Consider the following 27711-nt stretch of genomic DNA (forward strand, 5'->3'; position numbering starts at 1 on the left):
TACTGGAGGTATGAACACAATTCTTGCAAAGAAATATGCCCTTATTTGGCTCCAAAATCTCCCATCGCTGTTTAACTGAGCTCTGATCACTGGAAAGGCCATATCATATGATCCACATAATTTCCACATTCTTCACGACCCCCCTCATGCCCTTTGTGGAAGCATCAGCATTCAGTATGTTCCTTCACTAATGTGTTTTCACTAATTTGTCACCCGTCTGTAGCTCAGAAGTGAAAATATGGTGAAGGTGGTGTTTGTTTATGAGCAATTTTTGGTCAAAATTAGCTGATACCTCCTGAGGTTCCAAAGATACATGAGACAAGTCAGAGTGGTGAAGTATGTTTATATAATGTCCATGTCTTGTACAAAATTTTTGAAGAGGTTTACCATTAAAATCATGCCAAATACAAGAATACTATTGTTTAACAAGTCATAATATGGGAGTTAAATTAGTTTGAGTGTTTTTGTAAATTAAAACATGCTGATGTGAGAGTCAAGAAGCAGTGGTAGTCAGTAAACTTCATTCTACAGGTTTATATTACACATGAGATGCCCTTGAGCAAGGCACTTAACCCCTTAACCCTCTTCAGCTGCTCCACTTGAGCTGACCAGTAGCCAACAACAGATAAGGCTGTGATTGTGGTACGACTTGGCAGCTTTCAGATGTGATTATAACTGTTTGAGTGTGAAGAAGGCGTTTCTAAAAAAAACAGCATTTGTACTCGGCGAACCTTCCCTGGATAAATAAAGGTCTGTAAAAACACAGCAGCAGATGATTTCACCGACTGCAAAAATGACACCCAGAGAGGCGGCAATAATCATAGAAACCAGGTGGTGAGCTGTGACCACATAGTTGACTGTTTTTACTCTAAAATGAAGCAATATATTAAAATTTTGGACCCAGTATCTGTGTTTATCTCTCAAGTTCAGGATGGTCTGCACTCCAAGTCCAGCACAACATGGTGAATACGAGGTGCATATGACTTAACATGCTCAATGTGCCGGATGTTTGTTATCCACGATTTGCCGGTGATGTCCTTTAACAGAGAGGTGATGCGGTTTGCTGTGTCATCAGCCCAGGCATGCCACACCTCTCTGTCAGCTTTCTTCCCGGAAACCCTCTGGGTGGCGTCATTGATTGCCGGAATAGCTGCAGTGTTCGGTAACGGTGACGTAACATTTTGGTGAATGTGTAAAATGCCACCAGTTGTTTTCTTCAGCAGGCGACAGGCGACGGGCCAGCTGTCCTCAGAGCTCGGTATGAGGCCCAGGTTCACCTGGTCAGCAACATCACACAGCTGGAGCTGAGAAAAAAGAAAAAAAAAACACACACAACTGTTACATTGGTGAGGATTGTTTTTTAACACCATCCACAAAAAAGAAAAAACAAAAAAAAAAACCCAAAACAGACTGACTATATGAGTCCTGACAATTCTTAATGATTTCAACTTTAATGTTTTTGCTGCACTGAAAAAGAGCTGTAAATTTAAGGATTGACACTGATATTTTTTAATTGATACAGTTGAAACATATATATATTTAGGGGTCTCTAATGTTTTATACTCTGCAGAACTTTTAGAAAAGACCAGTACATATTTTTCACTGCTGTGATGCCAGAAATGTGTTTGCAATTAGGCTGGAATCTACAAAGACAACGAACACAAGCAAAACGAAAACAAAGGAACCAGACTGCACTTGGAGTACGTTCAATACAAGCTTGTGCTGTGTAACTTATTGTTAGAGAACCACCCTCAGGCTCTGAAATCAAGTCTGTCATTGTCACATTAAATACGCTAAAACAAATCAAAAGTGTCAGAAATCCTCGATAACAAACAAAATGTAATAATTAGTTCTTTGGTCGATCTAATTCATCATGTAACACAAACTCTGCTATTATTAGGTTATTCAGTTAAAATCAATACACTGTATGAAAATGTGGCTTAAAACTGCAAATTCACATAGAAAGAAACAAACAATTTAATGTTAATCACATTTTCATGATAAAAAAAATGTGATGTTGAAATTTTTTTATTTTTTAAAAAATATTACATAAATTATTGTGTTAGTGTTTTGAAATAAAAGGTGCTTGTTATCAGCTGAAACAACATCATTGTGAATTAAAATATTACATTTTCATTAAATGACAATATTTTCCACTGAAATTATACAAAAATGAATTATCAAGCCTCAGCTGAGGTGACTGTCTGAGAGATTTATGACAACATAGATGATGTGATAGACACACACTGATAGTTGTGGTTCATTCCCAGAAATGACCTGAATCTTAACAGAATTTGATTGATTTACTGTGATGTCAACTCATCAAAACCACTTAGACTGGTTCCAATATTTGCTGGTATGATTTTTAATGGATACGGGAATAAATATAACCACCAGAGGGCACAAGTCAACACTTATAATGAAGTAATCAATTACTAGGACAGAGATCTTATACTGTTATTGTGTGTCAACAACACATGACCGATAAGCAGTATGGAATGAATATAAAAACATTACTTGTCGATTGTCTCCTTGGTGAATTGTGCAGCGGTCAAACACCCCGTTGGCTGCAAGGTTTTTCTGTAGAGCTTCGACTGCGTCTGGGTTCCACTCGCAGGCGTGAACATGTGTGGCCCCCGCGTGAACCAGATATGGGAGAGTGAAGTATCCAATACCTGAGACAAGATAAAGTTGTGCTAGTTACACAACATACATCATAATTCATATTATGTTTAATTACAATTGATGGTACCGGTTTTCTGAACAAGATTAACATCTAAATGTACAATAAAAACAAAGTTCAAGACTACAAATGTTATGTTTATTACAGGACCACTGTGTTGGATTGTAGGATACATAACAGGTGTCTTACTATTCCCCCTTTTGTGATGTTTAAGTAAAAAGGAAATGTAAAGTATATAGTTTACAATAAGTAAAAAAACTGACACAAATTGACAAAGTTTTCCCACCTGCAAATAAATCAACCACAGTCTCTCCTCTGCAGTCAAATCCGGCTACTCGGAGCTTTTCTGTTATGTTTCCGGCTGAGAACATGCATTTGGTAACATCAAACTCATAACTGCAACAAAGATGAAGAATTTGGACTCAGGCAAATCAGCCGCAAATAGACGACCATCACTGACTGAGACTTGATTAATCCTTGATTAACTTTATTATTATTATTATCCCAGAAAGAAATTGGTTGCAGCGTGTGAACAAAATTTAACTTACATAATAAAAACATACACACTAAGAGAGAAAGAGAAACAATTGGTAGCAATCCAAGACATACTCCACACATGGCATACATCCTTTGTAAAAACACAAAAAAACTACACTGAGGCTCACCTAATCCCATTGTCCACATGTTTGACCCAGCTGTGCTCTCCTAACAGCATCGTCACTACGGGAGATCTAAATCCGTCCCTGGATATTCGACTCATTCTTGCCAGGCGTTTTGCTCCCAGACCTCTGGCTACCGCACTCCATAACTGTTGATCTAAAAAATGTACAAACAAAAAAATCAAATAAAAATGTCTTATTCAGTTACTTTGGTGGTTCTCTTATAAATAAATGTGTGATGAAGTTTGAGGACAGTACTCATTTTCTTCCACAGTGGCAGGGAGAAACAGTTGTCTCCCAGCAGGACTAAGTCTCCATGCCGCTGGAAGTTGCGAGGAATATCCCCCCTTAGCTCCTCCGTCCATCTTTCTCCATTAGACTCCAACAGCTGCTGGAGGATTTCCTCTAGTTTATTACCACTCGTTCTACCTCTCTCCTTCTTTGACTGAAGAGAAGCCTGTGGCAAAAACAAGACACAAAGGAGACACATCAAAAAACTTTCAAGATGCAGCAAATTACTCTTTTTAATTGAATGCATTTATTGGTTTAGGGCTGCAAGTAATGATTATTTTTATTATCAATTAATCTGTCGATTATTTTCTCAATTACTCAATTAGTTGCTTCATCTATAAAATGTCAGAAAATGGTGAAATGTGTCGATCACTGTTGACTGCAGCTCAAGATGTGACCTCAAATGTCCCAGGCAAACTCTATAACACTTGACAAGAACTTGATTCTACCCTTAGGATTTGAAATCAAGACTGTCACTGTCACATTTAATAGCTGTCAAAATTTTTTTTTCAATAACCCCTTGGTAAAATATTTTATAAATAATATTTATATTATATTTAATTACTTTGGTCTATAAAATGTCAAAACAAACATGTCAATTACTGTTTCCCAAGCTAAAATGTCTTGTTTTGTCCTGAGCAACAGTCCACAGCCCAAAGATATTGAGTTTACTGTTGTAGAGGACTAAAGAAAATAGAAAATATTCATGTGAGGCTGGACTCAGAGAATTTCTCCAAACAATTAACTGATTATCAAAATAGTTGGCAATTAAATTAATAGTTGACAACTAATCAATTATCACTAATCACTGCAGCTCTATATTGGTTTTCACATTTTTTACACTTAAAATAAAGACATGAAAAGTCAAACAGAACAGAAAAACCCGAGAAGAGGAAAAGACAGGTTTAATATTGATCAGTTGTTGTTATTGTTGTTCATTACCTGACTCCAAACTATTTCACAGGTACTCTCTGAAGCCACCATCGCTCTGAAAAACTGCAGATCAAGTTGTGATAAATAAGATTGTAAGATGGGCAGAAGGACAGTCCCATCTGACTCTTTCAGTAAACACAAACTTTGGTCCAGAGCACCTTGGGACTGTAGACATTTCCTGGAAGATAAAAGACATTTAATGTAATATTAAAGTGTAATATTATTACTATAATGCTTGGGAATTTAAGGATTACAAATTACAAATGAAGAGGGGAAAAAACCTGAATAACATCATCATTATGATGGCGAAAAGCATATATATTTATGGCCGCTAAAAGACAACAGCTCAACACAGAATGTTTTAAAATGTTTCTGAAGTATCAGTGGACTAATGGATTAGTAAAGGTTTGAACGTTGGTGGGATATTTTGAGTCAGGGAGAGGATTGGAGTTAACATATCACAGGACATGGTGAACTATATACATATATGTATAGACTGTGTATTTCTTGTTGTTCTAATTTTTGCACCCTTTAAGTATAACTTTTAAACTACAACCGGAAACTGCTTTATTACTTTAAGCTTAAGTTTATAAACTGCTGATTGAAGTTCCATAAGGGAAATGGAGTGATTTACTTTACTGATTATGCCTGTTTTTGCTTGTTTGTCTTATTAAGCTTTTAAAAAATATATGCAGCTGATATTTATTCGTATTAATGTTTTTTTGTGTTGTTTCCTTTTTGTGAAGATGTATGTTTTATTATTTAATTCTGTAGTTATAGGCTATAATTATTTTATGTACCTGCCTTGCCTTGTCTTGCCTTCGTGCCCATATGTTCAATCAAAAAATTAAAAAAGCAATATTATTAAAAGACAAGTAACATTAAATTCGTACAGACAGCCAAAGAAAACGTATACATCTTTCTGTGCTTACTGCTCTTAGTTCAGTAGTTCCCATTACTATCTATGGTTCACATGCTAACTGCCAGCTAGCCAAGTTAGCTTCAGCCATTCACTCACTAGATAGCTGATTACCTGAACTGCTGAGCATGACACTGTGACACACGAAGGCAGGGTACACCGTCCATTTGCAAGCAAACAAACAAATCCACAGTTTCAACGACTGGCGGTCCAAATGTGCAGATGTAGCTCACGACTGAAGTTACAGGTAGACGAGCTCCTTCACAACAACACACAGTGCTTGTTTCCAGTCGGACGATTATGTCGAACGGACGATTTACGACATAACAGTTATCATAAAAACAAACGGCTGCGTCTTAAATTTAATTTTATGGTTGACGTCTGTGTTATAATGTTATAATGTGTTTATTTTATGTTATAATTTGTTTGGAGAACAACAGCGTTTTGTTAAATCAAAAGAGGACATAAATCAGCAGCCGTTTGGACAAGTTGCTCACTGTTGCCGATAGATGGAGACAAACAACCCAAAGTTTAAAGGTGAGTTAGCTTCATGTCTGAGAAAATATAAAAGTAAAGTACAGAAAGATGTCAGCCGACAATTTTTAATTTAACCTTGTGTAAGTTCATTGCGTTGAAAATATAACTTATTATATTAGTGTGAACAATGAAATACTTCAATATCCTAAGAGGCGTCAAAAAATAGTGACATAAAGGGCTGGTTCACAATTTTTCAAGTGTGTCTTAAAACAACAGTCAGGTGTCCATATGAACACTGAAATAGGTTTTCCTCGCTGTAATCATTCCTCCTGTTCATACTGACTATTAAAAGATCAAATGTGCTTTCAATGTAAGTGATAGAGGCCAAAATCCACAGTGTGTCCACACAGTCATTTTGTGCAAAAATGCATTAAAAAGTTTATCTGAAGTTTATATGAGGCTTCAACAGTCTGAGTTAGTCATATCAAGTGGATATCTGCCACATCATGCCACATCTTTTTTAGCATCAAATTCCCTCTTTGTATTTCCTCAGACAGTGTTTCCCTGTTGAGCTGCGGTAGAAGTATAGTAACAAAAAGAGGGACTTTGGCACTAAAAGACTGTAACATTGAAAGATATCTACTTGATTTGATGGCTGAAGCTTCATATTAGCTTCAGATAAACTTTTAAATACATTTTTGTACAGAAGGAGGCCTGTGGATTTTGTCCCCCATCACTTACATTGTAAAGGATCTTCTAATGATCAGCATGAACAGGAGGAATGATTACAGCAAGGAAATCAAAAATTGTGAACTTATCCTTTAAAAAAAACAACACATTTTTGAATTGTCTCTAATGAGAAAGATGAAAAAATAAATCTAATCACAGCAGCTGACAGAATGTACAGGTAGATTATGTAACGAATGTTTGTACGGGTATGTAGTAAATAGTTAAAAGATTATAAAATAGAATATAAAATTTTGTTGGTTTTGTTCATCAATTGCATTGTTTTGCTTTTTAACTAAGTTGCTAGATGTGGGTCTGAGATACACAAATGTCTTCTTGGAATATGCTGGTCTTTGTATTGTACAGGTGTGAAATAATTTTCTTTTTTGGTGATAAAGTTATCTATATGCTATTTTCAGCCATTCTTCAGCTTTCCGCTTTAGCTTAAACTACCTCATCCTCCTTGATCTCTCCTTACATAACATAAAGTGGCATCAGAATTTAAATTCTGACTTTTATCTGTCTGTAGTCACGAGTACATTTGAACCTGAATTGGCAGGTTGGTCAAAGCAGCGTCAGACGGGTCATGTTTTAATAATGTTCTTCTCTGGAGGAGATGTAAGCAGCAGAGATCCTGACTGGTAACACAGAAGCTTTTCTACCTCTGGTCTGTAACATCCAGACAGACTGAGAGTGAAGGATGTTTGGTTCACTCTCTGGGTCGTTTATGGTCCAGCCCTCGTCTGCTGCCTCTGATAAAGTGCCATCTTCTCTCCTCTGTATTGCAACAAGAAAGCTATTATGGCTCTATGACTAAGCTGAGCCAATATTGATCCTTCATTGTATCACTTTTAGCAGGAGCCTGTTACAGTGTATAGTCTATATGGCGGATGCTAATGTCATTATTATTACTGACTTTAAACAGTTAGAGAGAATAATAAAGGTTAATGCTGAGATAAATACAGACATGTTCTTTGTAGATTTTTTATTTTTGAAGAATAGTTATAGTCAATATAAGATTATTAATGACAATATTATGTTAAAAGAATATTTCTCTGACTATGTCTGACATCTTTATAATTCAAACTAGAATCAAAATCTCCACATTTCTAGTGGAGGACTCATCAATTTTAAACCAAAGATGTTAAATTGTAACTCACAATAACGACCTGAACATATAACAAATACAACATATCATGATTTTATTATCATTAATAATATGAAAGTACATTTTTTAGATTTAAGCCCATAAACGTTCATATATGGGAGTTTTGCATCATTTGCCTTCATTTATTTTCATTTTGTTCATTTTTTATTTGTCATTATAAACATCTTTAAAAAAAACACAAGATGTCCCCTCTGATAAAATTTCTCCCTCATGTTTGTTCCACATGTAAAGTAAAAATATTCCTCAACTTGTACTCAATAGTTTTAGTAACAATTATGGTTTTATCACAGACATTAATAATTCCCAGTGTTTTATTGTCACGTGTAATCTTACATGTGAAAACTCGTTTCAGGCAATTCACTATTGACAATGTCACGTTTGTACGTAAAAACCAACATGTGTTTGTGTTTAAGAGTCAGAACTAACCTTTATTTTTTAACACATTGCTGATTGATTTTCTTATGATTGAGAAATTGATCATTTCAGCTACAAATTTAGACTCATTTCAATCGATAGTACCTTTCTCAGGTTAGTGCAATACCAAGAGCTTCACAGATGACTGACGAGCTGATAATAAAAACAAAATAAAAGTAAACAGAAAAACAATTTGACACTAATGGACAAGAGATATACAATTTATGAAAATCATGTTATAAAACCAATAAAAAAGATTAAAATAATAACTATAATAAAATAGAGTAAAATAAAAACTACATGAAATAGAAACTCAACCCTTGCTGTTGTATATATTTGACTTATTGTCTTCTCCAAACCATCAACTCTGTTGAGAATTATAAATTAGTCTGAACTTGTATGTTCAAGCACAATGATCCACTACTCTGTTATGATTTCAAAAATGTATTTGATTTTATTCTGATGTAAAAATATAAATACATGTAAAATACTTTCAAAATTACAACACAAAAGACACAATTAAAATAATATCTCATTATCAGTTAATCTGACATTTATTTTCTTGATTAATCAAATACTGGTTAAGTCTATGATATTCTCAACTTACTGTCAAATATGACAAAGAAAAGCAGCAAATAGTCACAATTGAGGAGCTGGAACCAGGAAATATTTGGCATTTTTGCTTTAAAAATGACTGAAACGATGAATCAGTAATTTTCTGTCGATCGACTAATCGATCAATATAAATAACATGAAACACAAACACAGTGTTATGCATTAAAAGTCAACATATGTTCTCTCCACAGAGGTAAAAGGTGTTGCACTCTGAGGACCTCTGCAGTGTTTACCTCTTGCTCTCTGGAGCCTTTAAGCAACACCTGAGGGATTAATATCTATAACCAATTAACTTCATTAAAGCTCTTCTTTAATGGCTCCTCCCTCGGGTGATACTACAGACGAGCAGTTTAGCATATTAATGTGCTCTAAATATGACCTTTATCTCTGTTCTTTGTTCCTTTTTTTTCTTCCACCTGTCCTGCCCCTTTAAGATTAGACATTTCAATCTAGGCGTGTTTCCTGCTGCCATTGACTAAAAAAACCAAGAGCTGGCATCCTGCAGGGAAAGAAAAGCAGACAGCTTTACATGCTTGCTTCCATACCGGTTGAGATTATTGTTAATGTCGTGAAGGATTTTTAAAAAAAATTTTTTTGTCGTACAGGAAAGCTTATTGATCATGTCCAGCTGCATTGTCATATAATGTCTATGGACGCGGAGCAGCTCCCCTTGGCGATCATTTATGATTTATCGAGATGATATGAATGTCAAACGGTCGAGGTTTGCTCTCCACGGCTGGATTTTCTGTCTCATGGTGGGAAACATCTGCCGCAAGCATTTTGGGTGAATTTCTAATCATTTCCATTATTGAATAGGGATCGATATGGTGTGTTTTTGAGCAGCGTGGGAGCCTCAGTGTGGGAATGACATGCTGCAGTAAAGACGGGAAATTGGAAATAATACGGACCAGAAATCACTGATGATGTGACTGTGACACTTTAAACGAGAAGAAAAATGCTCCACTATGGTCGACTTGTGCAGAAATCTTACACATTACTGAGTAAGTCGTTTTTTGCAAATGGGTTGTGTGTCACATTGAACAGCGTTTGAGCGCAAGATCCTGTTCAACCCCACCAGTTTTCTCTGTTTTTTTTTTGTCTGAATAACAACTCGCATTAACCCAGAGAAGGACTTAGTGGACTGAGCTTTAAAAAAAACAAGAGGACACCATGTCGGCGGTGATGATAACGCGGAAGGTGCGAAAATGGGAGAAGCTGCCTGGTAAAAACACTTTCTGCTGCGATGGACGGGTGATGATGGCCCGGCAGAAAGGAGTCTTCTACCTGACTCTGTTCCTCATCGTCGGGACCTGCTCTCTCTTCTTCGCTTTCGAGTAAGTCATGTCCTTAAGTGTGACTGTTTATGGGCCATGAACACATCAGCATGTATCAGCAACATTATGATCTATGAAGTGTTTATAGGTCACTTAAGGGCTCCTTATTCCTAAAGTCCACAGTCCACATAATAGCTGACAGTATGTGTAGTGAATAACCTCATGTCACAGTGCTTTATGGTATTTTTGGGCTGCAACTAACAATTGTCGTTATGATTAATGAAGTTGTCTGTTGTTTCCTCAATTAATGAGCTATCGTTTTGTCTGTTGAATGTTAGAAAGTAGTAAAAAAAAAAAAAACGCCCAATATGATTCCCCCAAGACCAAAGTGATCTATTCAGATATCAGATATTCAGTTTACCATCATATATGATGAAGCATCACAATCATCACAATGGAGAAGGAGGAGCCAGCAAGTGTTGGTATCTATAAGGGCTGCAACTAATGATAAATTTCATTATCTATTTGATTATTTTCTTGATTAATCGCTTAAATGTTTGGTCCATAAATATCAGAAAATGGTGAAAAATGTCGATCAGTGTTTCCCAAAGCCCAAGTTGATGTGTCCACATATGTTTTGATTTGTTCACAACATATTCAGTTTACTGTCATAAAAGATGAGAAACCAGAAAACATTCACATTTGAGAAACTGGAATCAGAGAATTTGGACTTTTCTTTCATAAAAAATGACTCTTAACTTAACTGATTTAGTTGCTTGGTCTGTAAAATGTTAGAAAATGTTGAAAAATGTCAATCACTGTTCCACAAAGCCCAAGGTACAACCTCAAATGACTTATTTTGTCCCGACCAACAGTCCCAAAGATATTTACTATCATAAAGGACTAAAGAAACCAGAAAATAATCACATTTAAGGAGCTGGAACATGAGCAGTTTAGTATTTTTTTCTTTAAAATGACTCAAAACAACTAATCGATTAATCAATTTAAACATTGCAGCTGTAATCACAGTAGCTGCTGATTCATTTTGTGACAAACGATTAATCGACTCATTGTGTCAACTCGTAGACTCATCTCAGCCATTTCTGGAGTGTTTATAAGCTTCTGAAATGTATTTACTGTGATTGTTGGGACTAGTGTTTCCTTGTCCAGTCACGCTGTAATGACCTGTTACCTTCCTGTATGGCCCTCATGTGTAACAAACAACATATATCTGTACTGATAAGCCTCCAAACACCCAGCAGATACATATTTTCTTGCTCTGATGTCAGTCACTGACAGAGGAAGGGTTTCTGACTGACCACATGCTGACGTGTTTAATATTTAATAACCATCACTGTCCAGCTTTGCCTCTGATTCAAGAAAAGGAAAGCTGCTTTTTTTTTGTTGCCTCAGCAGTTCTGTCTCAACTCGCACAACCCGATGGACTCATTAGCCTGCAAACACCGCCGGCCTCCTCAGGTGCAGCGTGTGAACCTAAATCCTGTCAGTCAGGCTGTGCAGAGGGGTTTGTTTTTAAAATGAAGAACATGACTGTGAACGGTGCTCATAAAGCAGTGCTGCTTCTCATTTAGATTTGCACCTGCTGTTGGCCTTTATTTCCCTTTTTCTTCTCTCTTTTCTTGCCAGTTTTTACCTGACAGATCAGGCACGATGATTTAGCACAAAATCCTGCACTGTAACACAGTAACCCCTCTGACTGTGGGCGTGAACGCAGCTACTGGCCAAATGGATTTGGAGCATAGCAGAGGAGAGAAGTAGCTGCTCTCACATAGCGCCAGGCCCTTCCCTTCCCCGTCTCTATCTGCTCTGCACTTAAATGGCCTCCTGCTTTCCTCTTGAGTCCAGACAGAAGGAGCTGTTGTCCGGCTCAGAGTGCAGAGAGACGATACCGCTCAGCATCCACACAGCCTGGAGGAGGCTTTGCGGTGACTAATGGCTGGAGGGTCGTTAGCATGCTATCTTCATATTACAGCGGAACATAATTATCTCTGGTGGGGCGGGTGGTTATTAACGTTGAGATTGGCCCCAGACAACATGGGGGTCATTTTCAAACTCGCCATTACACAGCATGTTGATACATATCTGATTTAAAACCTCTGACGGAGTAACAAGCATCTGCAAAAAAAGCCCTGAGGTTTAATACATGGACAAACCGACAATTGGCAACTAAGTTTAATAGAAGCATCATTATCATCACTTTGTATCAGGGCTGCAAATATTTTCATTATTCATTCATCTGCAGATTATTTTCAATCAATCGATTTAAATGTTTTTTTCTGAGAAGTGGTTACAATTTCCCAGAGATGCATTCAAATTACTTGTTTTGTCCCTAAAACCCAAAGATATTCAGTTTCTCATCATATATGACGAAGAAAAGCAGCAAATCGTCTCATTTGAGAAGCTGGAAGAAGCAGGGAATGTTTTTTTGTTGTTGCTGAAAAATGGATCGATTATCAAAATAGTTGCCAATTAATCTTCTGTTGATCAACTAATCGATCAATTGACTATTCATTTTTGCTTTAGCTATATGTTCACTATTCCAAAAACACGATACAATAGCCATAATTGAGCAAAAACTGCATTTGTAAGAGGTTTGGCATTGATAAAATGCTAAATTACAGTCTACTGAATACACAAAATATGCATGAAATTGCATCTGTATAATCTGATTTCAAGCAGAAAAGCTTTTTGTGCGTTTTGCTGTCATTTTGTCATCCTTGTTTTGGAGGTTCATTCCTTACATGTGGGCTTGAGATTAAGCTGTGAGCTGCAGCGCGGCGAGGACGGGAGAACAGAGAAGGCAGTGTCCTGGCGTGGGCTGGCTCCAATCCAACACCAGCCGAGCAGACATCTCATTTTTATCACCAGCCATCGGCACCCCGTGCAGGGAGTCCTCTCTGTGCTTTAATTTGTGCTAAATTGCGGAAACGAGCGGCCGAATACACAAATGGAAAGACCCATTTGGAACGACTAAACAAATTACTCACTGAGTAGGTGCACCCAGCCTGTTTTTTCCTTGCTGGGCTGAATCAATTTTAGGACTTTATGTCCTTACACTGTTGGTTTTGTGCCCATCTAGTATCCAATCCTCCTTTTTCAAAATCAGATTTGCATATGTATCACACTGGGCATCATATTCTTTGAAACTGAGATTGATGTATAGAGGTGCTTTGAGAATCCCTGGTTGATATATTACAATATATAGATCCCCAAAGGTGTTTCTAACAGTTGGATGTTCTCTGGTTTGGTTCCTGTTTGTGCATATGTGAGTGGGGTGTGTGTGCATGCATGCATATGTGAGTGTGCGCAGCCACCTATGGAGCTTGGATGAAAGAACAAGTAACTGGAACACAAGGACAGTGTGTCATCTGTCTGTCCACCGCAGGACGCTGAGCTACGAGGCCAGACAGGCATATGTGCATATAATGGAACTGCTCCTGTGTCTTTGCCTGTGTGTGTTTTTTGTGCTCTTTGTACATTCGTATGTTGCAAAGTGGAGGCTCTTTGTGTCTGGTTGTCCAGCCGTCTTTCAGTCAGCTTGAGCTAATGTGAAGGTCTGATGATGGAGGAGGAGAAGTGCAGGGCTGAGCCTGCAGAGCAGCTGCAGTCGAGAGGAGATCTTGTAACCGACCCTGGAGCATCTAACCCCACCCTGCCTCCCTGTTAGCCAATCAGAAAGCGGGTGCTGGCCCCGGCTAAATGAGCAATAACATGATTTATGCCCTATTCAGAGTGCGTGCTCCATTTACAGTAACAGTGATCCACAGGCTTTGTTCTCTGAAAGCTTCCCTGGCAGAAGGAGAGTGGTAGTTTTATGTGGAGGATGAAGTGATATTTTTTTGCCTACATATTGTGCCATACAGGGAGGGAAACTTATATGTTTCCTCACTTTGTCTTCGTTTGTTTAGTTTGTGATAGATGCTTCATGTCATTCCTCTCCTAGGGGAGATGTATTTCACTAGTTGTTTTTCATGTGGCTGAAATTAAATCATCAGGTTTATCATTATTCTTCATTTCACTTATTGAATATTCTATGACGCAACATCTGTAATCCGAGCTTTAATGCTAGAAAAAGGTCCATGACCCTGGCTCTCATGTTTCATCTCTCTCATATGGTATTTAAATGTTGCATAACGAGGAAGACTGATTTAAACCGGACAGCAGATTGTACCCTTGGTGTAACCTCTTTCAAATGTACCCGTACATTGGATTAGGATTTCAAAGAGTTTAAAGCTTCCCTCAGTTTGTGCCTCTCATGCATTAGCATTACATTTCAGTCACACAGCTAAGCAAAAAAAAAAAAACCCTGAATACCCGGTGATCTTTGAAAAACCCAGAAAGTCATTTAAGGACATTTACTGCTGTTCTGAAGGTGTTTCCAAAATACTTGACAAGACTCTTCAAACCATCTGGATGAAAAATATTCTGTTTATCCCAAGTTGTGCCTTTTTTTTCCTAATCCAAACAAAGTTAGTAGCTGGAAATCATGAATGCTCTTTCTCAATTTGTCCAATGTGAACCAAAATTCAAAAGATTATCAGCATTTATATTTGTATTTATTGATGGTACTTTCCAATATTTTATATTTTCATTTTGCTCGTGTTTAACAAAAAGAGCAAAGACATTTGTCAGTTTTGGCTCCCTGGATTAGAGAATATAGTCACAATTTGAGAAACGGGTTAAAAATCTTTACTATTTTTTCATACACATAGTTAGAAGAGTCTTAAATGATTCTGGAAATATCTTCATAACAGTCGTAAATGTTGTTGAATAACCCGTTTTGTTTTCGGGGTTTTCCGTCTGTCCATCCCATTCTTGTGAACGTCATATCTCAGGAACGCCTTGAGGGAATTTCTTCAAATTTGGGACAAACGTCCACTTGGACTGAAGGGTCAACTGATCAGATTTTGGTGGTCAAAGGTCAAAGGTCACTGTGACTTCACAAAACACATTTTTGACCATAACTCAAAAATTCATACACTTATTATGACAAAGTTTCATAGAAATGTCTAATAGGATAAAATGATGAAGTGATGACATTTTATATCCCAAAGATGTTCTGCCAAAACACTTTTCTGGCCGTTATTCAACGCCATAACTCAGGAACAGAAGGGGAGATTGTGACCATATTTCAGATTTGGTCAGATACTGAATTGGTGACACTAATCTTGGGTGCCCACCTTGAAACTGTGAATCTTCGGTACTGGCAGGTTGAGGATGTGTGTGAAACATCCATGTTTTAGTATTTGTAGCTTCTTTGCAGCAACATCTGCATATCTGAAGCTTTGTCTACTGTCATGGCTATAACTTTGTGTTCTATCAGAATCAGCTTTATTGGCCAAACATGTGAACATATACAAGGAAAATACACTTAATACCTTTTATTAAATTCCTTCAAAGTCTTCACTACAAATATTATGAGTCTGGACTGACATGGATGCAAAATTCAACTTGACTAGTTGGCAGAGACATACAACCATGAGGCAGTATTTCTAGTTATATATTTTTCTGAAAAGGGATACATGGTTCTTCTGTGACTCTAATGGTACAATAGAGGCACAGACTGGGGCTAGATCTAAGTTGATTACATCTGTAGAAAAGAGCAAACGTCTCAGATTTTGACTCCAGTGAAGTATGAAACCCTCCTAATCAGAGTATTTACCGAATTCGGTAATGGAGTGCTTTTGTGTCTGTATGTGGAATGATAGGAGAGGGTAAGTAGAGCTTGTGAGCCTTTATTTTCAGCAGTGCCCTAGAAACAGGCTGAGTCACAGTCTACAGATGTTTGTATGACAACAGCAAGTGCATAATTCATTTGTAGTATGATTCATGCAAGCCTGTTAACAGCTTACAACGGTTAAGTATTAATAAAGGTTCAGCTTCAAATGTTTAACAAAGGTAAACTGTCATGAGTCACCATGGCACAATACCAAGAGATGTATTAATCCTCGGTTCAGTGGCTTTTATTGCGCACAAGTTGATTTTAATTCGACGATATCCCGACTTTAGAAGCTTCTCATCTGTGAGCTTGTGTCATCTTATGTTAAGAAGGGAAATCCTGTGGATCAAAGTCTGTAGAAGACACACCCTAGTACATCTCATGCCCGCCCACCCCTAAACCTCACACACACCAAAGTGAACTTCACACTGTGCATGCATAATAAGCAAAGGCTAGCTTATCTCTTATATAATTACTGTGTAATTCTTTTATTTGTTTAATTTAACTACTGTCCTTAATGACCAGCTAATTGCAGGATGTTCAGCTAATGGGGCTCCCTTTTGTTCAACAATAATACAATTAAACAATAATAATATTTCAAGTTGGATGTAGAGTTAAGTTGAATAAGCAACATATTTTTGTTGTGTGGTTTTGAATTTATGGTCTTCACAAGGTTACAGTGAACTTATCATTCTTATCATACCTTAGATATGATGTAGACTCACTGTGGGCCAATTAGTAACCAATATGACCTGTAATTGTAGAGATAAAATAGCAAAAATACTGAAAAAATCCAATCAGCAAGATTTGATCCAGATTGGATGTCTGGATGTCCACCCATAGCCTCAACTCCGACGAGTCAGTGGTGGAAGAAATACTCATATTCTGACTAAGGGTATCAATACCACTATATTTATCAGCAAAATGGAATTAGATTTTGAAATTACTTACTATATAGGAAAAATGGCCTCTGTCAGTGTTGTTAATACTGTATCATAATGTATTATATATAATTTATTGGATTATTATTATTATTGATTCAGTATTGACTCCTAAGCTGAATTTTAAAGTTGTAGAAGGCTGCGGTGGAGCTAATTCTGTCTATTTGTATATACTGTTGGGCGGTTACATTTACACAAAGCATCATACTTTATATGCTTATTATAGGTATTTAGTATATTCTTAATTAATCAATTAATCTTATGATCATTTTCTTGATTCATTGATTGATCGTTTGGTCTATAAAATGTCAGAAAATACTGAAAAAGTGCCAGCATAAAAACTTCAAATCACTTGTTTTGTCTGGCCAACAGTCATAAACCCAAGTACTCAAGTAAATGTACCTTGGATATGTGCTTTACTTGTACAGTACTTCACTAAATGTACTTAGTTACTTTCCACCACTGCGACCAGTCATGAGACACAAAGAGAGCAGCATAAGATTGAGTGAGGAGGAGAGGGAGTGTGTAAGTGGCATGTGAGTGTCGTTTGGCGATCTGATTGATGGCGTCGCTGATGAAAATTTTCCCCTCGTGGACAGAGCGCCTGATTAAGTTGAGGTTTTCTGCCGCCTCTGTGGTGACTGATGAACACACAGCGTCACTCTGCCAGCACCACCCTGCTCCTCAACAGCAAAGGAAATGGTCACATCCAGGAAGGACTTGCAGCCTTGATGGGAAGCGATGATAGAGCGTGTCTCGAATACCTACCAGTCATCATTACGGGAATTACACTTCATCGACAGGCCGGCTCGCCTCAGTCTGAATCCACTGGCTGCTCTCTGCTGTCTCTGCGCTAACAAATGGACCAAACATACTTCACAGGCCTGCTACAGTGGAAATTTCCATTGATTTGATCTCTGCTCCTTGTTTCCATCAGTGTGAAAAAAGGCACTGCAGGAAAACTGCTCAGGCCAGTCCAGCAGGTGTTGTGTGTTGTTGTCAGTGCGCAGGTATGCTGACATACCTGGTTAATCAGCATAGTGTGTCTAAACAGGCGGACTTTGTTCTCTTCCATGTTGTGCAGAGGACTACTCTGCTTTATACACTCCTTTCAGTCAAAAAGTGGCAAATTCTCACTTTTTAGAAGCTGGAACCAGCAAATATTTTAAACTTTTGCTTGATTATACTTGAGTGATTAATCATTCATCAAAATAGTTGCTGATGAGTTTTTCTGTTAATTGCTTCTGCTCTAATTATGATGAATGGGATGAACAGTGCAGTCCAGAAGTATTGGGACAGAGATACATTATTTGTTGTGTTGGCTCAGTATACCGGCACATTTTATTTGTAAGAAAACAATAGCAATAAGGGTAAAGTGCTAATCTGATCAAACAAATCCCAACTCAAGCAGAAGCAGTCACATAGTAATGAAAATATCATCTTGCTGTCGGCAACTCAAAATAATTTATATGTCATACTCATTTATGTAACAGTATATGCAGTGTTCTGGCTGATATATGATACAGATAAGTGGCTGGTGTCCATATGGGATATTATATTCCACACAAATGCACCTTGTAACTGTGTATTGAAAAATGTCTTTCAAGAGCTTAATGTGTAGGGCTGCAACCAATGATTATTTTTCTAATCTTTTCATCATTTTCTGGATGTTTCAACTGATCATTTGGTCAGTAAAATGGCAGGAAAGGGTGAAAAATGTTCATTAGAAATTTCCCAGAGTCCAACGTGATGGAGATTAATTAAATCATGCTCTATGTATCTCCTGGAATTGTAACATTTCCGGTGTAACAATTGCATGATCGGAAATCAAAATATTACCGATTGAACAGTGAGAAGTGGCTGGAAGTAAAGACGTAGACATTAAAAAGAAATCTATTGATGGGTAAGCTCTATTTGCTGCTGATAAAATGTATTGTTTCCATCTGTGGGATGGATCAATCTCCATATATCATTAAGACCCAGAGAGGAGGTGTAATGTCTTCTTTGTGATATCTGATGTCAAAACCCACAGATATTGAAATTAATCTAATTTTAAGACAAGTGGAAGCTGCAAATTCTCACATTTGAGAAGATGGAACCACCAATTTATTGGATTTATACTTGAGACATGACTGTAAGAGTAACTAAACACGCCCCTTGAACATCTTGTTTTCGCTGAACTGCAGTAGGATAACGTCTCGCCTTGCTGCGATAATAAAGAGCTGTACTCTGTAACATGACTCTGTGACATAACTTTTGGATGTTGATACAGGTGCAACAAAACACACAAATGATCACACCCAAGCACACCTAGCTGTGAAACAGGCCTGAAACAACCAGAGAGGGCAGCAAACACTGCTTTTACTCTTTTAAGTGTATATAATTCACTAAATAACAAAATGTCATTGTGTAATGTGAGAGGCTTCGCTCATAGTTAAGCCTACGGAGGATCATCACCATGGCTGTACAGTGAGTTTCAGTTCATTGTTTAACCGTCTGGCCTTTAAATACTTTACTGTTTTGGTTCACCCTCACCGTTTTCATAGTGTTGTTTTCAACCACAGCGGGCAGCTTTTTTCTGGGAAAAAGCTCTGAAAATATACTACTTGCCCAGCACCAAACAGCAAACAGACACAATTAGCAACTAGCTAGTGAACATAGAGGAACATTTAGCTGTGAATATTGGACTTACATTCACCAGGTGGACAAAACACGACTCCAAATGAACGATAATGTTGCTTCGTAACTGCTGGATGTGTAAATAAGCAACTGTTTGCAGACACATTTGCTGTATCAACTTAAAAGGGGACAACTTATTTCTGCTTCCCCCAAGCAGCCAAGAAATCACCTATTGTAGGTTTTAACGATCTATATCAGTTCAACTCATATTAATTATGTAAAATATAATCTATTTTCAACCACAAGCGCAATATGTAAATAACTGATACATGGTACTTCAATGTTTCAGTCCACACAAAATTTCAGTGATTGATATTTCCTTATAACCTTACTGTATGCCAGCTGTGTGGGCAGGTTTCATACATGACATACAGTATAAAAGTTAGTTAGGCTGTGGGACAGTACCTTGAAATCCTGTAGTGCAACATTAGTGTTGCATTATGGATATTTGATCCCAGTCACATGGGAGGGAGATGTGTAGTTTAACTATTAATAACTGCATACAGAAGCTTTTGCTGCTGCTGCTGCTGCTGCTGCTGCTGCTGCTGCTGCTGCTGCTCTGTTCTGTCGCAGCACTTTGCACTGCAGCTCACATCTGTTGTCGCTCTGAGCAGCAGACTTTTTTGGAGGAGCCCTGCTGGCTGTAATCTCAACAGCCTGGCAAACAAGAGTTATGCTAATGTTTCTCCATTCTTCCAGAAGGTGAGGGGAGTCTGGCATCATGTTGTTTATTCACAGCCATGACTTTAACCCTGTCCAGAGAAAGAGCAGCTCTAACGGTTCACGACCTTATGCTCAGGACACCAGTTCAGGATATGTATGGTGTTATCATGTCATTTCTCCTCTGTACTGACTTTTTTTTTTGTGAGAGCGCTCTCAAATTTCTGTAAAGGTTTCATTTCTGCAATCATAGTTTGTAGATGTGAAGCAAAAAAAAAAAGTATTTCTTTATTGAAGAAATCATAAAATATCAGGACACAATAATAGTCCACTTGCAGTTTTATTGTGTACAATGTTCAAGGTGGAATGAGCATCATTAAATGAAGGGTCATCGTTTTTCATTCATAATCCTTTTGTCCTCTCACAGATGTCCGTACCTGGCTGTCCATCTGTCTCCTGCCATCCCAGTTTTCGCAGTTGTGCTCTTCCTCTTCGTCATTGCCATGTTGCTGAGGACCAGCTTCAGTGACCCGGGGGTGCTTCCGCGGGCCCTCCCAGAGGAAGCTACATTCATCGAGATGGAGATTGGTGAGTTCACAGCAGTGATTCACAGCATAAAATTTTACAGATATTTGTCTTTATTTTCTGTTTTATTTTACTGTCTCGCCCCCTTACTGTCGCCTCCACAATATTCCACTTTAAATCTTTCTCTATAACATTAAATATTCATGACTTAATAGGAAACATCAAAGTTAAGAAATCATCTTTAGGTATTATTTAGGACTGTGTGGGTGTGACTATCAGACGCGACCAAACAACCCACTGAGATTCGGTGATTCAAATAATTGCACCTGGTTACTTGTCACCTTTTTCCCACTGAGCCCCGCCCACCTCGAACCAGTGAGAAGAGCACAGAGGAAAAAAGCAAACAGAAATAACCAAAACTGTTCTAATTTTGCACACACGTCTTTTTATGTCTGGGTGCTGAGTCGAAAAAATTGTAGATACTTTCTGCTTCTGGAGGACTCACAACACTGTGAATGAGAGCCCATTTGAACTAGAGGCATTGTACTCTTTCTAAATGTAATAAAGAATATTTTATAAAGGGAGCATTTTACAGTGTTGTAAGTTCTTGGAAAGCAGAAAATGTTCATGTAGGATCCCATCACTCAGAGTGAGAAGCTGATTGAGAAAATGTGTTCCCCTTAACTAGTTTTCCCTGCATGTTCCCACTCTGTTTGACAAGACATATCAGACATATCAGTGGCGGCTGGTGACTCAAAAAATTGGGGAGGGCAGGAGGAAAACCAACATAGAATCTTACAACAAACCACATCAAACTATATCACCTGATGAAATCAAACTATATCATTGTCCCCCACCTGATGAAATCCGAGGGGTGGGGGGCAATTTTACATGCCAATAAAACAATTTGCTTTCAAAAACAAAAACCCCTGAGTGGTGAGAAGGCTGCTTCTTTAAAGACATTTAGCATATACATAATGTCTCTAAACAAAGAAGTGCTCATTTTAGCTGTGGAGTGGATCAAATGTGTCATTTTACCAACAAAGTGAAATTCAAATTTATAGTACTGTTCTATTGTGACAATAAATTTATGTTCTCATCAAAAACAGACAAGATATCACATGATTTACATGTGTTTCCTATATATTTTCTTAGTATACAGAAATATATAAAGTAGCACAAAGCTTATAATGTGATACAGGTTCAGATCAGTGCTGAATACAAGAAAGATTGAACACTAAAAACATTTACACATCTAAAAGTGTAGGTTCACATCAGAAAGTATTAATGCATGTATCAAACACATTACACACCCTTATCTATATGTATGATATACAAAAATATAGGTCTAGTCTACAACGCTGACATGTTAACACTAGGGGTGTTAACATGAACACAAAACTCACGGTTCGGATCGTATCACGGATTTGAGTCACGGATCAGATCATTATTAGGATCAGTGGAAAAAAAAGTGGGGGGAGACAAATAAAACTTTATTTTCCATTTATTCTGTAACACACTTACAGCCAGAAACAGCAAGGAACTTTTGCCCATGGTCTTAAATGAAAACAACATTTAAGATGTCCAATGTTTAAATAAAATAAAATAAAATATATAAAATATTTAATGCTCAGTTATTGCAATATGAGGCATGAAACCTTCCTCTTTTAAACAGTGAATGAAACAGCCTCTGTCCACATCATCAAAACTTGATGATAACAAACATTCACCGCTAACGTCAGTTAGCAGCTAGATGCTAATAAGCTGCTCAGCTGCAGCACATTAAACAGCAGGTAAACATAACTCAAATGTCACATCGGACCCGCTAGATGCTGGTTATATCGTTGCTCTTCAAAATCCCTGTTAGCGACATGCTGTCTGTCCATGACTTGTACTTACAGCAGTTTGTTTACTTTGTCTTAAATGAGACATTAAATTTTGCAATTGATCCGCAGTTCATATGCCTGCCGAACTGTGGGGGGCGATCCATACGGATCAGCTACAATCAGTTGCACCACTAGTTAACACTTGTTATTCTTGCTAATTTAAGCTTATTACTCAATATACAGCTCAGCTTAAAAACGAACTAAAGAAACTGTAAGAAGCAAGCAGCCAGACCTCCTGCACACTAATCACACAACATCAACAGGTGACTGAACAACCACTCAATTAAAAACGAATGAATGAGTGAGTCCAGACAGCTCACTCTAACTTCAACAAGCAAGCTAATCTTACCCACAACACATTATATGATCTGCTGCATTCTTGTTAAGGAGATAAATTCACACAGCAGCCACACAGAGACATTTAACTAGCAGAGATGAAATTAGCAACCAAAGAGACAGAGAGAGAGAGAAGCTGTATCTGACTCACGTTATCTGACGTCTTCTTTCTTTCATGGAGATGAAGTATTCATGTCATAACGTCCATTTGTAGCTGTTGGTCATCTTGTTTGTTAGTTAACAGAACTTTGTGGCTGCTGGTTAACCAGTCTGATATCATTAGCAACAATGACAAACAAGCTAACTCTCCTGGTTGTTTCTCCGGTTGCTTCTCTCTCCAGCCTCCCCAGCAGCATCCTGCTGCTGCTGCGCTGCCCAGTCCAGATAATTTCTCCCGTTAGCTTAACAACAGTCCTTAACAGTCCTTCCATGGATGTATAAAGAGTCCTTCTGGCTGTTTCAACAAGCTAACTGTTGCGTTGGCTAACACAAGGAGCTATCCACTGCTGCTACTCTGCCTTACAGTGGAGAGAATTGAAAATGAAATCTGGAAACTATCATTGGACCAACTCGATGTCAATATTACATTCTGGTTGTTGATCGGTAAGGGAGGACGTCCTCCCTTGGAGCGTCATTTTACATGTCATGGCCAATCACAGATTAGCATGAAAAAAAATGAAATACATTGAGTCCAATGTAAAAGATCCCGCCCTGCAGAGGTCAGCAGGCACCCGTCTTCCTCTGTCCCCCACTCCACCTCCACCAATTGCGTCCCCCCCCCTTTTTGTATGTTATAGTTTTGGTGCTTTGGTGAAGCCATATCACACTTAAAATTAGTGAAACATTTAAATCCAAGATCCCATCTGTTATGGCTGCAACATTACGTCAGAGAAAAAGTTTACCTAATGTGCATCTTTTTGTAAACATTTCTAAGGCTGCAACTAACAATAATTTTCATTCTCAATTAATCTGGCGATTACTTTCTTGATTAATAGATTATTTGTTTGATTTATAAAACATCAGACAATGTGAAAAATGTCCACCACAATATCCAGAACATTAAATGTCATGTTTTGTCCAATAAACAAAATCTGAACATATTCAATTTACTATCATGTAAGACCCAGAAAAGCAGCAAATCGTCACACTTAAGTACCTGTAACCATCAAATCTTTGGCTTAAAAAATTAACGATTCATCGATTATCAAAATAGTTGCTGATTAATTTTCTTTCGATTCACTAAACATTGCAGCTCTTAACATTTCCCACCAAGCAATTTTACATGAAATATTTTGCCTCTTTATAAACCTTGAGATTTGACCTGCATTTGAACTGTACTAAGGCTACATGAATCTGAAGAATGCTTGGTGAGGAAGCATTTGTAGAGTTTGTAATTTTCCAGATATGCCAGGAAAAAAAAAAAATGTTGATAAAAGCAGAAAAGCGTGGCTTCTTCTAATGTGACTGCAGTTCAGCACCACACCTTGAAATATGCATAGCTATTATTTACAGTCAGTACTGATAATGCCACCAGGCACCAGTCTCTTATCTGCATCCATTCAAATGCTAGGTCAACACGACAAATACAGTGTATGTATGTGCTGTTCCATCATAAACATCCAGGTAGTCGTATTCAGCCCAGTTGTCTGTATATGGCCAGACATGTGGATGGCACATACGTGAAAGTAGCTCAAGTGAAAGTATTTTGTTGGCATAAATACTTCATCATATATGCTAGTTAAGCACTGAGCAGCCCTGTTGGTTTATTCATGTTCTCTATGTTTTATGTTACTAAAGGGTGAGTCTGCTCATCTGTGGATGTAGAGCTCAGTCTGTAACACTCTTTCATTACAAAGGCTCCTGTTGTCTCATTACCCAAAACAAACTACACGCTGTTTATCAGTAATGACAACAAAGCCTTTCCAAACAAGCCTTTTGTATTTCTCATGTCCACTCCGCAGGCTGTCCAGACTCTCTGTATATCCGGAGAAATAAGCTATTCTGCAATATTTCTGCAACAGCCCTGCCTGCCTCTTCCACTCCCTCCCTGCCTGTGTGGCTGTTCAGTGTTTACTCTTTGTCTCTGTTAAAGATTCACGGTGTCCTTCGGCCAGCACTCGTGCTCTCTCGCTCCAGACAACAGGCATGGGTGGAGACTGGTCTCAGCTCATGACAGAGGACGGCTGTAAAAGCCGGGCTGAGGCACTTGGTCCTCTGAGAATGGCAAACTGGCCGCCAGCGCTTCTCTCGTCATGACTGTGACTCATACCACATGACTCATGACAATAGCTTGGTGGTCTAATGGTTTAACTGCTCTTGTGATGACCCTGATGGGGAATGTAGCTTCTATATTTAGCCCATATTAGGAAATACTATTGGAATAATCACTACTAATGATTATTTTCATTATGGATAAATGTGTTGATTGATCATTTAGTCTATAAAATGTCCCAGACTTGAAGGAAGACTCCTTCAAATAGCTTGTTTTGTCTGACCAACAATCTGAAACCCAACAATGTTTAGTTACAGTGATATAAAATGGAGAAAAGCAGCAAGTCCTCACATTTCAGAAGCTTTAGCCAGCAAATATTTGAAATATTTCCTGTAAATAAATTACTTTAACAATTACCAGATTATCATAGTTGTTGGTGATTAATTTTCTATCAATAGACCAGTTGTCTAATTGTTCCAACATTTTTATTTGATAAAGCAAATTAACTACACATTAATTATATCCATTCAGGTCTGTTAGTATCATTGAGTTTATTTAATGGTCATAAAATAAGCAGGGTTTTGAAATATTTTATAACTATAACCATACAGTATGTATAGCTTTTACACCATAAATTCATCTTTAGCTAAAGCTACAATCTCTGATTTAGATCCTTCACCAACACAGTTTAAGATGCAGGATTTGAACCCACTATCACTCCCAAACTGATTGATTACACTGTGTTTAATACACAGACTAACTCACTTATTGATATTTTCCGATGTTAGTGAGTTTTGTTTGCATCAGTAATCTATGTGAAACAGCATTAAAAAAAAAAGACTGTTTGCATGATGAAATTTGGTTTTTGGAATTTGATTTTGCAGGTCGAAACATTAATTAAGACTTGGTAGATGGTAAATTTCAGTGTCCAGACGGCCTCTCCTTTTGTTTTGTTGCTGCTCTTTGTCCTGCACCTGTATACAACCAGGGTTTGATACGCACACTATCCATATTTTTTGCTTTATAAACCAGCATAAACAGGCCAATTTTAAATCTGAATTACTGGAATTATGATCAGATGATAGACATTAAAAAAATAGGTCAAGGTCAATCCGTCTCTTCAGTTATGTATGTGTATATACTGTAGAATTTGTTGATACAAATGATAGGAAATGGACCATAGGCTCACCCTAATCTCACACTACTATTATGTCACACAAACATAAAACAAGCCCTGACCTTGCTTGACACCTAGTCTGCAAAACTTGTCACTGATAGATAGAGCCTACTTTTCTTTTACTGTCCTTTTTTGGTTTCCTTTTTTACACAGCGCCTAACATATGCCAGCAAACCTCCAAACATTCATCACTCAAACACTAAACTGGGTCACGTGACCAAGGGAGTAACATGTACTGCAGCAGCTTAAAGGATGCACTTAGTTGAACAACTTCCATCCTACACTTAAAGCTATTATCCAGCATGTTTTTTAATGTTAGGGTTAAAGATAATAGAGGAGGCAGGTGTGGTTATCTGAGATCCAGAGCTCATTCTCATCTGAGGCAGACATGTTGATAAAGCCGCCACAGCCTCAGTGCTCTGTCCCTTCAGCCTGCTAGCGACTTGTCCCGAGGGAGAATGCTAATACAAGGAGAGGCATCCTCTTGGAATATATAATGCCACCGTCAGACCGAGCTTTCCTACCCGAGGGAGTGGCATCACTTCCTGTGAGTGATGAGTCATTATTTTTATTCTCTGCTGGTTTATCCCAAAAGCTACTAATCCAACATTTTGTAAAATGATAACTGCCAATATTTTGTGCTGTCAGGAAAAAATAAATTTCACCACATTTATCTTTAATGGATGGTCTTAATATAAGCTTGTAAATTTACAGCAGAAACTATTTTGTTTTTCAGAATGAGAGAATGAGAAATACGTAATTTAGTTAATGCAGAATCTTCCTCTCCTCATTTCAGAATATTCTTTCCAGCCGAGATAGTTTAATTTCCACAAATATCTTAATTTATCCAGAGAAAGTCGCTCTTTTTCCATCAACTCCACATTCACACCTACTCTGTGCAGCATGTTAATGGAAGATTTCTCTCTTAACAGTTACACTCCTGAGATATTTCAGCCGACAACCTTCTGGTCATTAGCCTGCCTCTCCAACCTCTCAGCTCCTGCTATGCAACATAATTAGAAGCATCTGAATTCCCAAGAAAAGTGAATGTCTCATATAAAAGATGTGAAATACGGTCATTTCAGTGTTACGAAGGTTAGTGGATGCCCTAACAGAGCGAGATATGCTGCATTATAGTGTTCATAATAAAAACCTCAGCAGTGATAACACATAAATACAGCATCATAAATACCATATTGAGCCGATGTTGTCATTCACTGACGTTCTCAAGGTTCAGCTGTTCAGATTTATGCCTTATTTTTTTCTTGTCCTTGTCACCTGAATCTCACATTTCTCACTGCCTGCTTAAGGAAAATATACAGCAGGTGAACACAAATATTGCGAGGACATGTAGAGGCTTGTACTTTTGTGAAACTAATAATGCAAATTCTGTGTG

The 27711-nt window shown here is 37.8% G+C and overlaps 2 protein-coding genes across 5 annotated transcripts in view; one reads left to right on the plus strand and one right to left on the minus strand.

Moving 5' to 3' along the window:
• Positions 1-323: 323 nt before the first annotated feature.
• trmt12 (tRNA methyltransferase 12 homolog) lies at positions 324-5757 on the minus strand. The gene is made up of 7 exons (XM_044363140.1): positions 5600-5757; positions 4576-4744; positions 3601-3799; positions 3349-3499; positions 2970-3079; positions 2518-2675; positions 324-1304 (listed from the first exon to the last, which is right to left on the minus strand). Exons 1-7 carry the CDS (start codon positions 5650-5652, stop codon positions 927-929), a joined length of 1218 nt encoding a protein of 405 aa, XP_044219075.1. The 5' UTR covers positions 5653-5757; the 3' UTR covers positions 324-926.
• An 89-nt stretch (positions 5758-5846) lies between these two features.
• Positions 5847-27711, plus strand: part of zdhhc9 (zinc finger DHHC-type palmitoyltransferase 9) — a 34976-nt gene continuing 13111 nt past the window's right edge. Inside the window, exons 1-3 of one of the 4 annotated variants that reach the window (XM_044363142.1) lie at positions 9329-9886; positions 10011-10219; positions 20607-20767. In XM_044363142.1, the coding sequence (XP_044219077.1) occupies positions 10056-10219; positions 20607-20767 (325 nt within the window). In that variant the 5' untranslated portion in view covers positions 9329-9886; positions 10011-10055. Of the gene's footprint in view, positions 6023-9328; positions 10220-20606; positions 20768-27711 lie in introns of those variants that run through there. The other 3 variants (XM_044363143.1, XM_044363146.1, XM_044363145.1) reach the window with 3 other exon arrangements.

This window comes from Thunnus albacares, chromosome 10, assembly GCF_914725855.1.
Source record: "Thunnus albacares chromosome 10, fThuAlb1.1, whole genome shotgun sequence".
NCBI lineage: Eukaryota > Metazoa > Chordata > Actinopteri > Scombriformes > Scombridae > Thunnus > Thunnus albacares.